Here is a 16,939-nt window from a genome sequence, read left to right on the forward strand (position 1 = left end):
CAATGGCTCCATGTCTAGTTGGCAGCCAGTATCAAGCGGAGTACCCCAAGAGTCAGTCCTGGGGCCGGTTTTGTTCAATATCTTCATTAATGATCTGGAGGATGGCGTGGATTGCACCCTCAGCAAGTTTGCAGATGACACTAAACGGGGAGGAGTGGTAGATACGCTGGAGGGTAGGGATAGGATACAGAGGGACCTAGACAAATTAGAAGATTGGGCCAAAAGAAATCTGATGAGCTTCAACAAGGACAAGTGCAGAGTCCCATGCACCGCTACAGACTAGGGACTGAATGGCTAGGCAGCAGTTCTGCAGAAAAGGACCTAGGGGTTACAGTGGACAAGAAGCTGGATATGAGTCAGTGTGCCCTTGTTGCCAAGAAGGCCAATGATATTTTGGCCTGTATAAGTGGGGGCACTGCCAACAGATCAAGGGACATGATCGTTTCCCTCTATTCGACATTGGTGAGGCCTCATCTGGAGTACTGTGTCCAGTTTTGGGCCCCACACTACAAGAAGGATGTGGAAAAATTGGAAAGAGTCCAGCGGGGGGCAACAAAAATGATTAGGGGACTGGAACACATGACTTATGAGGAGAGGCTGAGGGAACTGGGATTGTTTAGTCTGCGGAAGAGAAGAATGAGGGGGGATTTGATAGCTGCTTTCACCTACTTGAAAGGGGGTTCCCAAGAGGATGGATCTAGACTGTTCTCAGTGGTAGCTGATGACAGAACAAGGAGCAATGGTCTCAAGTTGCACTGGGGGAGTTTAGGTTGGATATTAGGAAAAACTTTTTCACTAGGAGGGTGGGGAAGCACCGGAATGCATTACCTAGGGAGGTTGTGGAATCTCCTTCCTTTGAGGTTTTTAAGGTCAGGCTTGACAAAGCCTTTAGTTGGGGATTGATCCTGCTTTGAGCAGGGGGTTGGACTAAATGACCTCCTGAGGTCCCTTCCAACCCTGATATTCTATGATTCTATGAAAGACTAGAAAGAACCATTCAAGCTAACATCACAACATGCTAAAGTGACATGTAAAGTAATGAAAAAGGATCCATATAAAGCAGCTTTCAATCTTCTGGTCTAAAAAATAATTTACAGCTCCTGCTCCATTCACTGGGATCAATATCTTCTTTGGTTGCAACAGTCTGGGCTGTAGCATAGAAAGGATTAATCAATTTTTGGTACAGAGAATAATTTAGTGGCCTTGTTCTGCAGAAGTTGCTCCAGTTTCTGAGAGGTCCTACAAATGGAAATCTTTTCTTGCTGGGTTCAATTATTCACAGTCTTAAAACACGACTAGAGGTTTTCACAGCACTGCGCTTTCTTCACTGTATCTTGAAAGGATCCTGGGCTGGTGGAAGCTAAATTGCTGGAGGGTGAGTCAAACAGATCTGCTACACTAAGACCTCCATGCCATCTTTTTGAAATGGTGCGTTCTGACTCAAAACTCAGAGTGGTCTGAAAGGAAGGACATAGGAACATAATTCTGGAAGGGACCTCCTGAGTCATCGATTCCAGTTCTGTGCTATCCCAGTCATATAATCCTGTTCATGAATTTATCAAACTCCTTCTTAAAACTTGTTTGGTTGTTTGCCTCCACCACTCCTACTTGAAGGCTGTTCCAGAACTTCATTCCTCTGACAGAAGTCTTCTAACTTCCAACCTAAATTTCTTCCCCCTGTCTAATCTGAGTCTTGGTTCTGGTTTAAATGGTACTCAAAGGGTGAAAAAAACCTGGAACTCTGTTGAACATGTATCTGCTCAGGAGAAGCCCCAAAACATTGTTTCAGCAAGCTGGGAAAATGAATAGGATTGCCAGATTGAGGTGCTGTGAAAAGGAGCTTTTTGACTTTAGCACTGGGGAGACAGTGCTAGGCAAAGGGAATTTCCAGCTGTTTTCCGGGTGCTCCAATGAAGGCACTCTCCCTATAATATGGATGCTTAGCTAAAGGAAGAGGAAGAAAGTGCAAGAAGAAGAAATGGTTACTTACCCTTGTGCAGTAACTGTGGTTCTTTGAGATGTGTCCCCCTCTTGGTGTTCCACACTAGGTGTGCTAGCACCCCCTGCACCTTCAGTCAGAGATTTCTCATAGCAGTGTCTGTTTAGCCCACGCATACATGTCAGTCAGCCTCGTGCCCTGTGCCATTGTTATATAGCACTGCGCGTGTGAACCACCCTCAGTTCCTTCTCTACTGCAAAGCTCCATATCAGAGAACTCTGAAGCAGAGGGGAAGGAGGGCAGGTAATGGAGCACCCATAGGGATACACATCCCGAAGAACCACAGTTACTGCACAAGGTGACTAACCATTTCTTCTTTTTCCAAGTATTGTCCGCACAGGTGGTTCACTCTATGTGACTACCAAGCAGAACCCTGTAAGGTGGAGGGGACTTCAGAGTTGAGTCCAATACAGAGAAGAGTACCAACAAGCAGAACACAGTATCAAAAGCAGAATCATGAGTTATAGCACAGTGTTCGGTGAACGTAAGTACAGACGCTCAAGTAGCAGGTTTACAGATATCAATAATGGGCACGTTCTTGGGGAAGGCATCAGAAGTGGCAACAGATCTTGCAGAATGAGAGCGTATATTTGAAAGTGGTTGAATATTGCAAGACTTGTAACAAGAGTTAATGCAGCCTGATATCCACTTGGAAAGCTTCTGTGAGAGATTGCTGACCCTTTTAATCTATCTGCTAGCGAGACAGACAACCTGTGTGTCTTTCTGAAGGACTCTGTCCTACCCAGATAAAAGGCCAGGGCTCTCCTGACATCAAGAGTGCCTCCTGGTAATCTAGATGTGATTTGGGGTGAAAGACAGGCAGGTGAATTGTCTGATCGATATGGAACTCGGAAGAAACTTTGGTAAGAATTTGGGGTGGGGTTGCAGTGTGACCTTGATCTTAAAAATACCGTGAAGGGTGCCGTCATTTCTCCAACCTGTTGTGCCAGTGTAATGGCTATCAGGAAGCAGGTAACCATCGGTTCAAACAGTGGTCTTGTGAGGCACTTAAGGACCAGATTAAGATCCCATTCCAGAGTAGGGCATCAGATCGGTGAATAGAGGTTTCCAAGCCCTCTGAGAAACTCACTTTGGTTGGTGGGCAAAGACGGAATAACCCTCCATGGGGTGGAAAGCCATGATGGCTGCCAGGTGGACTCTTGTGGAGTTCACTGATAGTCCCGAGGTTTTTTAGAGTTAGGAGGTATATCTGGAATTGATGAGGTTATTGATGAAACATGCTTGAGGTCACACCAACTGTCAAACCTTGTCCATTTTTGAGAGTACGTGTAACAAGTAGATTGTTTCCTGCTGTGTAATAGTAACATTTTATGCCATCTGAGCAGGTTGCCTCTGATCCCGTGAATTATTGAAGAATTTGAAGAAGAGACCTATGGCCTCAGAGGCTGCTCAAAACGTCTGTTCCAGGGAACAGCTCTTCAGCAGCCAATCGTCCAGGTAAGGGAATACTAAGATACCTTTCCTGCGGAGCTGTGCTGCTACTACCGACATGACTTTCAATAAGACCCTGAGGGCAGATGACAGGCCGAAGGGGAGCACTTGTATTGAAAGTGGTCATCGCCAACAATGAAATGTAGGAATCATTTGTGGGATGGCTGAATAGCAATATGGAAATACAAATCCTGAAGGTCAAGGGCTGAGAACCAATCCCCTTACTCTACTGATGGAATTATTGCTGCAAGTGTCATCATTTTGAATTTCTGTGCTTTCACATAGGTATTGATAATCTTAGTCTAGGATGGGTCTCTAACCTCCACTCTTTTTTGGTACCAGAAAGTACCTTGAATAAAACCCCTTCCCTCTGTGCAGCTGGGGACTGATTCTATGGCTCCTTCTCTTTCTTGATAAAGCAAGCTCTCATACAAGAAGTCCCTGAAGAGTGACAAGCAAGGGGTGGGGTTCATTGGTGGATGTGCAGTAAAGTGGATGGTGTATCCTGTGGAAATCATGTCCAAAACTCACTAGTCCATAGTGATCAACTCTCAGGAGCACCTGAAGTGGTGAAGGTGTAGCCAAAGGCAGAAAAGATGGTGAATTGGTGCAGCTGAAGAGGTTGAGAATAGCAATTGGAGCCTTCAACCAACCCATCAAAATTGCTGCTTGGAAGTGGGTGTGTGCGAGGAGGAAGGCTGAGAGGCAGAAAGTTTCCTTCTCTGGAATCTCTGCCTCTTTCGATGACATTCATACAACCTCTGAGAGGTAAAGAATTGAGTAGGGCAGGATATCTGGGCCATCTGGAACTTACCGTGCTCCCTCTTGTAGGTGGGTGTGTAAATGACAAGAGAAGGTAAGGTAGTTCTAGAGTCCTTTAATGTTCGCAGAGACTCATCCGTGCTATCTGCAAACAACTTAGACCCATCAAAAGGAAAGTCCTCTTCTGTATTCTGGACCTCTTTTGCGAATCCAGAAAGTTAGAGCCAGGAAGCTCTTCTCATCACCACTGCTGTAGCGTTGAATGGGTGGCAGTATCAGCGGCATCAAGGAAGGCTTGTGTGAAGTTATCTGATTAAAATATAACCATGTAGATCCTTGTTGCTACCACTGTTGTATAATTGCAACAAGTATGTCAAGCAAGGTGTCTATGGAAAAGTTATGATTTGCTGAATATAATTATGCTATTTGTATGCATATATCATTTTTGTATTTGAAGTTATGAGTATTGGCTCTATATCTGTATTTCAAATATGTGGTAACACCCAAAAGGTATTTAGCCTGCACATCTTGAAGGGACTATTCAAGTTAAATGGCTCATCAAGGAACACAACTCACAATGGACCATGGGAGACACCTATCTATACTTAATCAACTTTCCTGTGTACATTCCATCTGGAGTATAGGTAATGGCTTCTGCTATGACTAAGCAAAATCATGCATGGACATGTGACTTGCCCGTGTGACCCCAAACACCATCTTGTTCCCTGTAATTTTCCCACAATGAGAACAATGGGTTTCTCTTCACTTGGCAGAGGCTATGAAAGGTGCTGGAAACATAACCATTTTGCCTCTTTCCTGCTCAAACCTCTGGACAATAAACTTGTACTAATGGGAGCATTCTAACCTTCCAGTGATTTGGAACCAACCAGAGACTTAACAAGCGAGCAGTTTATTTCATCACTTCTACAAACCTGATCCAAGAATTTTGCAATTATTGTATGTATTTAATTCCTTTAACCAATTTTAACTCTCACCTTTCTTTCTTTCTATAAATAGATCTTTAGATATTAGATACTAAAGGATTGGCAACAGAATGATTATTGGGTAAGATCTGAGTTATATATTGACCTGGGTGTGTGGGTGGTCCTTTGGGATCAGAACCACCCTTTTGTTTGATGAAATAGGTTTTAAATAACCTCTCATCATTAAGTCTAGTGTTTTTGGTGGTGATACAAGGACTGGAATGCCTCAGGAAACTGCTTTTCTGACTTCTTGTTAGCCAGTGTGGTGAAACAGAAGTTTACGTTTGTTGCTGATTTGGTATATCTTATGGGAGAATAACTACCAGTTTTGGGGTGTTTCTGCCCTATTTCTCAGCAGTTTGTCCTGAATCTGGTATTCTCAGTTGTGACCCACAGAGGCACCGTGACAGCTTGCAGAGCTGTTCTGGCAAGGAATTGGCCCTCCATAATAATTGCCTGGAACTGTTCTCTGTGCTCTGTTGGTAGCTGGTCCACAACAGAGTTCAGTTTGGTATAATTGACATGGTTATATTTTGCCGTAGACATCTGATAATTGGGGATTCTAAATTTTAAGGAGGCCGAGAAATAAGACTTCCTCCCCAGTAAATCCAGATGCTTATGATCTTTTTCTTGAAGCATGATTTTAGCATGGTGCTGCCTTCCACTTTCATTAACTGAGTCAACTACCAAGAAGTTAAGTGAAGGACAGGAAAATAAAAGCACAGTCCTTTGCCAGGACGTAATACTTCTTATCTTCTCTTTTCCATGTAGGTGGAATAGAAGCTAGGGTGTGCCAGATGATCTTCGCTGGGTCCAGAAGAGCTTTGTTAACAGGCAAAGCTATGTGGGCCAATAAGGGTGAACAGAGAATATCAAGCAGCTTATGATGAGGCCCTTCCACGTCCTCAAGAGGAATCTGCAAGGAGTCCGCAACTCTCTTGATCAGATCCTGGAAGTGTTTAAAATCATCTGCCAGGGATGGAGGAAGAGGCATGACTGCTTCATTTGGAAATGAAGAGGAGATGTTGGCCGTAGGAGAAACCTCTTTATCAGCTCTAGCTTCCTGCTCCTCAAAAGATTTATTTTGAGGGTCAGGTCTCCTGGAATGAGCAGGTGAAGCAGGATGCCCCTTTTTATGATGGGTGGTTCTGGATGCTCTGGAAAATTGTTGGTGATAAGCCTCCCAAGGGTCCCAATATGGGCAAGGAGGAGGTGCATAAGGCATAGGAGGTGATACCCAAGGGTGCTCAAACCAATGAGGTGTTGGTGGTAATCATGAGCCACAAGTAGTTACAGCTTCAGTTGAGGCTTCTGGAAAGGAGCCTCTACAGGAGTGAGGGGGAGAACGCAGTATTGACACCTGAGACACCAAGGCAAGGTCTTCGTCCGAATCCTCTTCCTTAAGCTAACTCTGGAATGGTGGAGTGCCTGGAGAGATCTGAAGTGAAAACATCAGTACAAGGCGAATTTCAGGCAATCTTGATGTTCTTGGTACCAACAGCACATCGGAGCCAAACAGCAAAGAATCAGGCATCTCAGATACAGCCAGGTCCCAGGGGAAATAGAACTCCTGTCATACCGAGGGTGTTATCAGTACCAAGCCTGCAGTCTGCACTGAGGTGATCATAGCTGATGGTGGTGACAGTACTGGAGATCTCGGGCACTCAGCGGGAAGCGCGGTTGCTGATGGTACCAAAGGTCTCGAGAGCTCCAATGAAAACACAATCGGAGCCTGAGCAGGCTTCTTCAGTACTGAGGAAGCTGAGGAAGAGCCCTTCTTGCTGCCTCGGTCAGTTAACAATACCTCTCTGGGCCCAAGGCTTTGCCATCTTTCGGTGTAGTCATGCCCTGGCTCCCTGAGGAGCCAGCAGCCTTGTGAGTACATGATTGGCGAGCTGGTGATGTTGGGGTAGCTGATGATACCAACAATTTTGGCTTTTTAGAGGTAGATTCTCTACCTTGTGAGCCAGGGACATGTTCCATTGAGGATTTACAGAAAGAGCCCTGTGTCTTCTTCTTAGATGCCCTGGAGGTGTGGGGCATAAAGGTCATGGAGGCAGCAGATTTGCTTGGAGACCGGCACACCGGAAGGAGTGGGGGAGAAAGGGGCGGGAGTGTCCATTGGCCTGGGTCAGAAGATAGGCATAAAGTTCTCCATCATGAGCTTTATCTCTCTGTTTTTTCTGGCTCTTGATTTCATTGCCAGACAAAAGTTACACTTCTGGACAACATGTGATTTCCCGAGACAACGGATGTTGTGGGAATGCCCGTCGCTGACCAGGATTGCCTCCCAGCATGACAGACAGCATCTGAAGCTGGGAGAACTGGGCATAACCTCCCAGTAAAAGAAAAAGCTACCCACTTGCTAATATCTATCTAAATATAAAGAAAATAAAATAATATTTAAAGAAAAAATAAGCTAAAAAATTACTATTTACTAAGTATAGAAACTAATGCTAATACTACTACTGACTATTAATAAAAGAAGTGGAAAGTTGAGGAAATCTCAACAAGACAACTGCCAGAGCTCTGTCTCAGGCGGAGGTGGCTGAGAAGGAACTGAAGGTAGTTCGCCTATGCAGTGCTATATAACAACGGCACAGGGCACGAGACTGACTGACACACACGTGCAGGCTGAACGGACACTGCTATGAGAAATCTCCAATCAAAGGCACAGGGGGTGCTAGCACACCTAGAGTGGAGCACCCATAGGGACACTACTGGAAGAAGAAACAGAGGTCTCAGAGTTCCAGAGAAACCTCTGCCTTCCTATTCAGAGACACGAAACTGAGCAGCAACGTGGCTGCAGTCCAACAGATATGTAAGCATACCATGCTGATAGCCTAGCTGGGGAAAAGAGACGGAGAAGTAAAAAAAACTGTAAGAGAACCCTCTTGCTCTATCTTCACAATGTACAAAAGGCCAATAAAAGCCAGTACCATATGCCTGACAGAGCAGCAGATCCTCATTTAAGAGAACTTCTGTTTTCTTGCTGTAATCTTTTAGTACTTCCATATGTTTCCAAAAACCCTTGTGAAGAGTAAGACACAAATTAATCTTACAGACCAAATCTTTGAACAACCTAGTCTTTAGCCACAGGACTACTGACTGCAGTGCTGTTAAAAATACTTTAAAATAGGATGGAGATGGAATCGATGGTTGTACTGCACTGGTAAGTGTAGCTAACTTGAGAACACCTATATATTCCTTAAAGCTTTCTTTCTTTTTATGTTGCCACTGACTTTGTCTCAAAATTCGAACTATGTTACCACATATCAAGTGGTACTGAGGATTTCCTGAAACAGGCAACAACAGCAGTGTCAATTTTGGGAACTATGCCCCAGATTTACTGGCTATCATCTGAAATTCAGCTGATCAAGAGATTTGGGAAAGCATGCTTAGTCAGGGGCATCCAAGGTGTACTTAGACATTTTTGCATGTTCTCATGAACATAAAAAGCAAAATCCTTTACACTCTTTTGGGTAACTCGGATTTAGAAAATTTCTTGCTTTAGAAACAAGGAAAAATCTAGGGCTTTTGACGTCTGTCTGCAATGTCTCCGTTTCACCACGTTTGTCTTAATATTATCAACTTCAAAAACTTATCTTCAGGAACCTCAGGGGACTGTTTCTCTAAAGAAAAAATGCTGCCCTCTTCTGTAGAACTGTTAGAAGAGGACAAAGGCATGACAATTTTTAGATTTAATAAGGAGCTACGACAGAATATATTAAAAGGGCCACTGTGACAGATTAGATAATGTTTGATGAGAAATCATATTTCAGGTGAATTGGAACTAAGAAAGTAGGGTCACTTTAAAATTATGACACAGAGATACTGACAAATTGCCTTAGGTTTAAAAACATAAAAGGACAGTCAACTTAAAACTAATTGTTGTAAACAAACAATTCTTTATTTATATTAATAATTAGCTGCTTGGATTATATGAAATAATTTATTTACTTTTTTTAAAAAGAATTTTAATGAAGTATGAAATATTCACTCTTTGTGCCGAAATAAGGAATTTTTCACATGTAAAAGTGGACCAGATCCTGCAAATCAGATAACATTGTGTAAGGAAGATTACTTTATATGTAACAGGATCATAGCAGCATTTGAAATGCTAGGAAAAATAATTATACGTACAGTAAAGAGGGGATATAATTAAAAGTGATATGGCAATCATATTGGTATAGGAACAAGGAACAGAGATTACTTCACTCTCCCTGAGAAAACACTATTGTCAAGATGTTAATGCCACAGATACTTTCTTGGTTAATATGATGAGTAAATAGACACCTGACCACATAAAAAGAGGGTATAACAGGATGGCAAAAAAAGGAAACTGACATTGGGATCTGAATAGATATCTAATATGTCATGGAGAATGGCATATGTCCAAATCCTGGTGAAACTGACAGAGGTCTAGAAATGTAGGCATTAAATTTGCTTATCTCTTTTCTGTGACTTCAACAATTTGGGCCTATCTGTGTGCAATGTGAGGGAGTTTCAGGCCTAGGTACATCTTCTGTGCCTTTTAACTTGCTTTGACTTGATCTTTTCTTAATTTTGTAATAAACTAGGGTTTATTTAAAGACACATTTGTATCTTAGACTGAGGTAGTTCACTACAGCTTGCCAGACGAGAGGTAAAATTATCCTTTGGCCTATGCAGAAAAGCCTGAATCTAAACCCACCTCAGGTCAAACTTCCATTACAAAGGTAAATTTTGATTCTGCAGAATCTTAATATATCATATTTGCTACAGAAATACATGAAGCAAGACAGATCCAGCTCATAAGCTGTTTTTGACCTCCTGGAATTAGAAGAACACTATTTTTCTAACTAAAATTCTTAACGAAAGATTCATGGAGCAAATTAAAATGGAGTCATAAAACAATGCAGGTAAAAACAAAACCAAAAGTAATGTTACAAAAATACTGATAAGTTGTTATTACTTGTTTTCTCCATTTGAAGATTATTAGACATGCTATATAATGATAATATGTCATTTCTACACAGTACTTCTAGGTGGAAAGAAAGATTAATATGCCACCTAGAGGACAAAAGAACAACAACAAAATATGCCACATTCTCTTATGTTTCCAAGCTTCAAAATAACAACTTTTCAGAATATATGCATCCTGTAAATGTGAAATTAAATACAATATACTGGTCAAGTATTGATACATGTTTTATAATTAATGTCAGTATTATATTAATAGTATAAGAAGATTTTAGGATATTATCATTGAATTTTTACACTTTGGGATTACAAAAATCAGGTAATATATCAAGCAGTGCAATCTTACTTAACCTCATGTGTTAAACACAAGATTGTGTTTCTTGCCTGTCCTGTTGTAAGATTTTGTGTACATCATGTTTTTTAAACAAATAAGAGCACGACTAGCCAAACAAAAAAGTAAACAAAAATATAAGTAATTGTAAAAGTGCATAAAAGACAGCTATTGGTAAAAACACATATATGGGTCCCTTCTTTGAAAATATATAGTAGGGCATATACAGTCTGAAAGAACTACTGATTAATTTCCTCCCCCAAAAATAGCACACGTTTCTAAAAATGGAAAACCACTGTAGTTTTATCAGCTCACATTGCTCCTGATCTATGGTGGAATTCCTGTTGATTTCAATAGGAGTTATGCACAGGGATTGAAGGCTTTAATGTTCTGAAAGTGGGACTAAAATATCTAGGGTGTAGAAGTAGAAAAGATTACACATTTGTGAAAATCTAAAAAGACGGGGAGCAAAGATGTTACTAAGTACTAAAACTGTTTATTTCTTATATGACATTTTCCTTAAGTACACAGAGTAATGTTGTTCCTTTTTCCAAAGAATTAAGAAATTTCTCTATTATTTGTCTTTACATCTATATTTATAGTTTAACACAAAGTTATATCAAGTAAACTAAAACTAAACTATTTATTGAAAAATATCAGTTAGGATTGCTGTGATGCCTCATAGCATTAAGGATTCATGTCCAGGTTTCAGAAACAGTAAGACTTGGCATTGCATAATTTACACTGAAACAAAATGACTAAAAAGTTCCTTGATGTTCTTCACTTTTAATCTGAGACTGTAACTTCAAATGTTTAAACATATTGTTCTCTGAACATGTCTGAACTGGCTGGTTGTACGCTCCAGCCTCTTTTTATGAGCTGCAGGTGTTCTTTATCAGGTTCCCACTTTCTTTGTCACTAAAGCTCTAGGATGTGAAGCTTGCCTTTCTTGGTGAATAAAACGCAACCATGCATACTCTTCCTTGTCTTTTCCTGTATTCAGAGCAAATTTGTATGGAACATATTTTAATAATAATGCAAGGAATTTGCTGTTGTATTTGAAATTGTTTTGGAAGAACTACGAAGTATCAGCAAAATATATACTGTAGTGTACCACCTTCAGGTCATAACATATTATAAAGAACACTATGATAATTTTTTTTGTTAACTTGTGTAACATTATTGAGCAGCATCTCATGGAGACTAATGGCTACAGAAATAATTATAAAACATGGCCCTGATTCTACAAATGCTTTGCTCACAACTGTAACACAACTGCAGGTTTTCTGGCAGACAACACTACTGGAGCTCAGCTCTTGATGACAGCAAATGCAAAATAAGTATTCACAAAACTCTGATAATTACTTTGACATTTTTTCTGTAAATTAAAATGTAGAACATATATGCAAATAACCTGAAATTGAACATATTTTAAATCAAACTTTTTAAAATTTCCTTTAATTTTTTTCCTACAAACATTTCCATTATAATAAATTAAATTAGTCAATTTACCACTTAAGTTGTTGTCAGGTTTTTTTGTGACAATTATCCCATTTCTTGAATGGAGACACTGTCTGGAAGCATGGGCACTGATGATATCTGCAGCAGGCTGGCAGACTCCTAGCTGCTGTGCTTAGAACCTGCCAAAGATGGCCCATCTGTCATGGACTCCAATCATGTTCTAAATTTCCAGCTTGAGGAATAAGGGCTCCAGCTTGAGGAATAAGGGCTCCAGCTCAGGGGGAAGCCAGCACAAGCCCCAGCTTTTTGCCCCAGGACACAAAAGAAGGTGGTTGGTAAAATCTCACTGCCCCTGCAAGACAAGCTCGGGAGCAGGGAAGGGGGGAAAAAAACTTTAGGAGATGGGTTCAGATTCAAATCTCAGAAACTTTGAGGTAGGAGGAAGTGGACAAGTGGGAGCCACTTGAAAGGAAAGAGGCAAACAGCATTGAGGCTACATTAGATTCTGTATCTTTCTTCTCCTGTTTGCTGATGGTAACATCTCCCTTTCCCACCCCCAGCAAGTATCCCCTATAATTCTCCCTTCAAGTAGCTCCAGGTGAAGCTGGCTCCCCACATAGCATGGAGTACGTACGTGTTGGGGGGAAAGGCAGCAGAGTAGGAGAGGGAATGTACATGCTGCTGTTGGCAGGTTTAAGTAGATAAAAGGAACTGAAACAGAAAAACACATCCTTCTACCCTTACTCATCTTTGCCTTTCTCCCAGTGCTTCCTGAGCAAACAATAACCATCACTTCTCCTTTTTCCTCCCTAAATGCTGAGACTCAAGCTCGCCGATCTCCTAAGATGTGGTTTTGAAGCAGAAGGACTGAGGAATTTAGATGGTGAAGACTGAAAGAGAATTATCTTACTCGGCTGCGAGCTTCAAGTATGGTGTACCTGTTCTATCTCTGTGTCCTTCCACAGGAATCAGAGTACCCATCCAGGCCCTGTTTCCAACCTAAGAAGTGGAAGAAAGGGTCACAAAAATAACATCTCTTTTAGCTGAAGTGGTAAATGGACATTTTTCCAAAACAAAAACAAATTGGCTCTCACATTATGAAAAGAATTTCCAAATTTGTAAGGATGTTTTTAGGTTGCAAGCTACACTTAAATGTAAACACTAGTACATGAGATGTATTGCTTTTTGCTAGGAAAAATTATTTAATTTTTAAAAATATAGTGTCTATTAAAATACACTTGTATTTTATTACATATACAATTAAAATGTCTAATTACTCCATCAAGAAAGTCTTACCATTGCACCCACATGAAAAATACAACCTGGTTTGTTTTGTTTTGTTTTTTAAACGACCTCAGCCAGAACTTCGTTTTTATGCTTCGAAATGCTTACAGATACAATTTTGCACCTGGAACTATTTCCAGATGCAAATGATATAATTTTGACATCTCAGTGACTGACTGTGTACTTAGCTATCTACATGGCAATCATGGGGGATGATTGCAGCTTGTGTAGACATACCTTAGCTAGCGTTAATCTAGCAAGTTTGGATACCAGTAAAGCCGTAGCAGCACAAGCTTCAGCATGGCTGTACAAGCCCACTCAGAACCTTGGGTAATTACTCAGCTGGCTAGCATGAGCTGAAGCCAAGGCTGCCATGGCTTCACTGCTAAGAGTACCTGAACTAGCTAAATTAAAGCTAGTTCGGGTATGTCTACTCAAGCTGCAATTACACCTCAGAATTGCAGTGTAGGCACACCCTAACTGACATGAACTGAAGATTCAAAAATATGCCACAAAAAGGATCTATTTTCAAAATCTGACTTTTAGGTATTTTTATTAACAAAACAACTTTTTTTGGTTCTTAACTCCTGTGATTTAAAAGACATGAGACATTCCTGTCATTTACATGCTAATAACATAATAGAATAAATTCCACTGAATGATAAGCTATACTTTAGAGCTATAAAAGTCAACATATGTATAAAGTATACCTCTGTACAAAGGATCCAGCAAGTATGTCTTGTAATTTTGTACCTATACTACTTCATCAGGAGCCACCATGTTTCCCTCTTAATCCCCACAAAAATCAGCATAAAAGGAGTTCTTCCAAGAAAAATGTTACTGTTGGTAAAGTTGCATGATATTAATTCCTCCCATATTAAATTCCATATGCAGTGCTTTTGGGAAGGACATGAAAACATGTTGGTACCCATCTTTTGTAATGTATGCAGATATAGAAAAATATTTTAGAGTTACTAGCAGATAGTGACTATTTCTAAGCCAGACTGTCTTTAACTGCAACATTCTTATCCACAGTGTAACCTGAAGGTGAGGGATGACGGGAGAAATATTGTAAATCACATCTTACCTTCGTCTATTGAGGCTTCACTACTGTACCCATCATACTCTGCAGACAGAGGGCTATATTTTTGTCTAGTTTCCCAAATGTAATTTTTTTGCTGTCTGCTATCTACCATTGGTGGCCTGGAACTTTGTGTTCTGGACAAGGCCTCATGGTATTTACCCACTGCCTCGTCTTCACTTTCAGAGGAGGAACCATTCTGGTCTTTATTCATGTACGAGTTGTCTGTTTGAAGAAAACAGAACAGTAAATGACAGATGATAGCTTGAGAGAGTGAAACAAATTAATCAATACAATTTAAATATTTTCAATGTTTACTGAAATTTTTTGAGAAAAACAAAATATATTTAACCAACTTTTGTCATCGGTTTACATAGGTACTAGATTGAACTGCAATACCTCAGAAATTTTTATTATTTTTTTACAAATGCAGAAAAATTACAAATTCCTAAATATTATACAGTATATTTAATGGGAAATAAGCTACGGGGTTTTTTTGAGGAAGCACACTTATCCAATTTCTTGAATCTCTTTATTTAAGAAACAAAATTCCCAAAGATTTTATGTAATCACAGACAACATAATTTAATGTCATATTTTAGATTACTGACTCATATTAGAAATTCAACTCCTGATTCTCTCCTGTCAAGGGGCTTATGGTGTAGAATATGGTATACATAAAATTCTGATGTCAAAATAAAACAGATGACAAAATTACATAAAATATTTCAGGTTAATAACACCTAAGGGAAAAAATGGTACAGTAATACCGTTGCTACGTTTTAAAAGAATATCTAACAAGTTGACCAATATGTTCATAGCTAAAAACAGAAGTTTTACAATACAGGCACATACCAATAGTTGTGAAGGATGTAGAAAAGTACTCAGTTAAATGAAAATCAAAATGGACATACAGAATCTTATTTTACTTGAAACAACTGACTATTTTCCTCAAACCTGAAATTAATACAGATTCTCATAGCAGCCACTTAGCAATAGTTAAGGTTGCATAAAAGTTTATATTCTAACCTCTGTTTTCATCCAGTCAAATTCTGAAATCATCACATTTGTGTTTAAAATTAGTATCTTTTTAAGGTTTTTTGTTTGTTTTTTAAAAGTTTAAACAAAGATTCAGCTGTTTTCAGAATGAAGGGAGTGAAAAATAAACATTTTCCATTTTAAAAAACCTACAAGGTTTTTAGTTTGTTTTTTAAAAAATCCTCCACTTGAAATGGCTACAGTTTAAAAGTTGAAATTTAACAGGAAAATAGCTCAGTTTAGATGGCCAGTACAAGGTCTACACTATCTTTAAGTTCCACTTAACCCCGGTACAGAAATATAACACCAAGTAACTTTGAGGCCTTAAACAGAAATTATGTAGCACATTATGTAGTGCACATGTAGTGCACTCTACCCCAAGTGCATATCCAAAAATAATAAGCTGGATAAGTACTTCTCAAGCAGACTTAGTTTCACATTGAACTGGCTAGTAACATAAATTGTTGCATATTAATTGGAATAATTAGGGCTGAGACTTTGTATGGTGTGCAAGGGCTGGGGAAAGACTCCTGCAGTTTGCTGGGGGCCGGCACCTCCTATGGTGTGCAAAAGGACTAAGGAAGGGTTCTGACCAATTTTGTAAACTACACAGTAGCTGAAGCAAAGGTTTGTGTGGATCTAAAGGTCTGAGAGGGATAAGGATGGGCTCCTGAGAACCTGATAAAGGTCAGCAGGATTACTGCCTGCAACTCCAATGAACTGCATGCGGTGAGCAGAAGCCCCTGCCTTTGCCCCTCCTCACTTTGGTAGCTCCACAGATGGGGAAGGCATTTCGCTGAAGGAAATCCTGAACAGCTCTTTTCCAGTGGAGTTTAGGAACGTAGCCAGACTAGAATGAAGTCTTCCCCAAGTGTGGGGTTCTTAAATTGCACAGGAAAGCCGCTCTCTCTTGTACATTTTAGCATACCCACCTGAGCTGCACAAATAGGTTGGTTGGGGCTACATGCATTACTAACTTAAGTGCACACTAGCCTCCTCAACTATGATTACAATTTAAGCCAAAATTTATCATTTAAATTGGTGTACGTGGGCAGTGACTAATTTGAGCGAATCTCATAAACAAAGGAGAGGGGCATTCTAGTGGTATAAGAATGGCCATACTGGGTCAGTCCAAAGGTCCATCTAGCCCAGTATCCTGTCTTCCGACAGTGACAAATGCCAGGTCCTCCAGAAGGAATTAACAAAACAGGTAATCATCAAGTGATCCATCCCCCTGTTGCCCATTCCCAGCTTTTGGCAAACGGAGGCAAGGAACACCATCCCTGCCCATCCTGGCTGATAGCCATTGATGGACCTATCCTCCATGAATTTACTAGTTCTTTGTTGAACCCTGTTATAGTCTTGGCCTTCACAACAACCTTTGACATGGAGTCCCACAGGCTGACTGTGCGTTGTGTGAAAAAATACTTCCTTTTGTTTGTTTTAAACCTGCTGCCTATTAATATCATTTGGTGACCCCAAGTCCTTGTGTTATGAGAAGTAGTAAATAACACTTCCTTATTTACTTTATCCAGACCAGTCATGATTTTATAGACCTCTACCATACCCCCCTTACTCGTCTCTTT

At 40.3% G+C, this 16,939-nt stretch overlaps 1 protein-coding gene across 5 annotated transcripts in view; it reads right to left on the reverse strand.

The window, feature by feature from the left end:
• SYT14 (synaptotagmin 14) overlaps nt 1-16,939 on the reverse strand; it is a 175,146-nt gene that overhangs the window by 84,033 nt on the left and 74,174 nt on the right. For all 5 annotated transcript variants that reach the window (XM_074949326.1, XM_074949324.1, XM_074949327.1 and 2 more), the window contains one exon: nt 14,322-14,540. In XM_074949326.1, the coding sequence (XP_074805427.1) occupies nt 14,322-14,540 (219 nt within the window). The remainder of the gene's footprint in view (nt 1-14,321; nt 14,541-16,939) is intronic.

This window comes from Natator depressus, chromosome 3 (genome assembly GCF_965152275.1).
Source record: "Natator depressus isolate rNatDep1 chromosome 3, rNatDep2.hap1, whole genome shotgun sequence".
In the NCBI taxonomy this organism is placed as follows: domain Eukaryota; kingdom Metazoa; phylum Chordata; order Testudines; family Cheloniidae; genus Natator; species Natator depressus.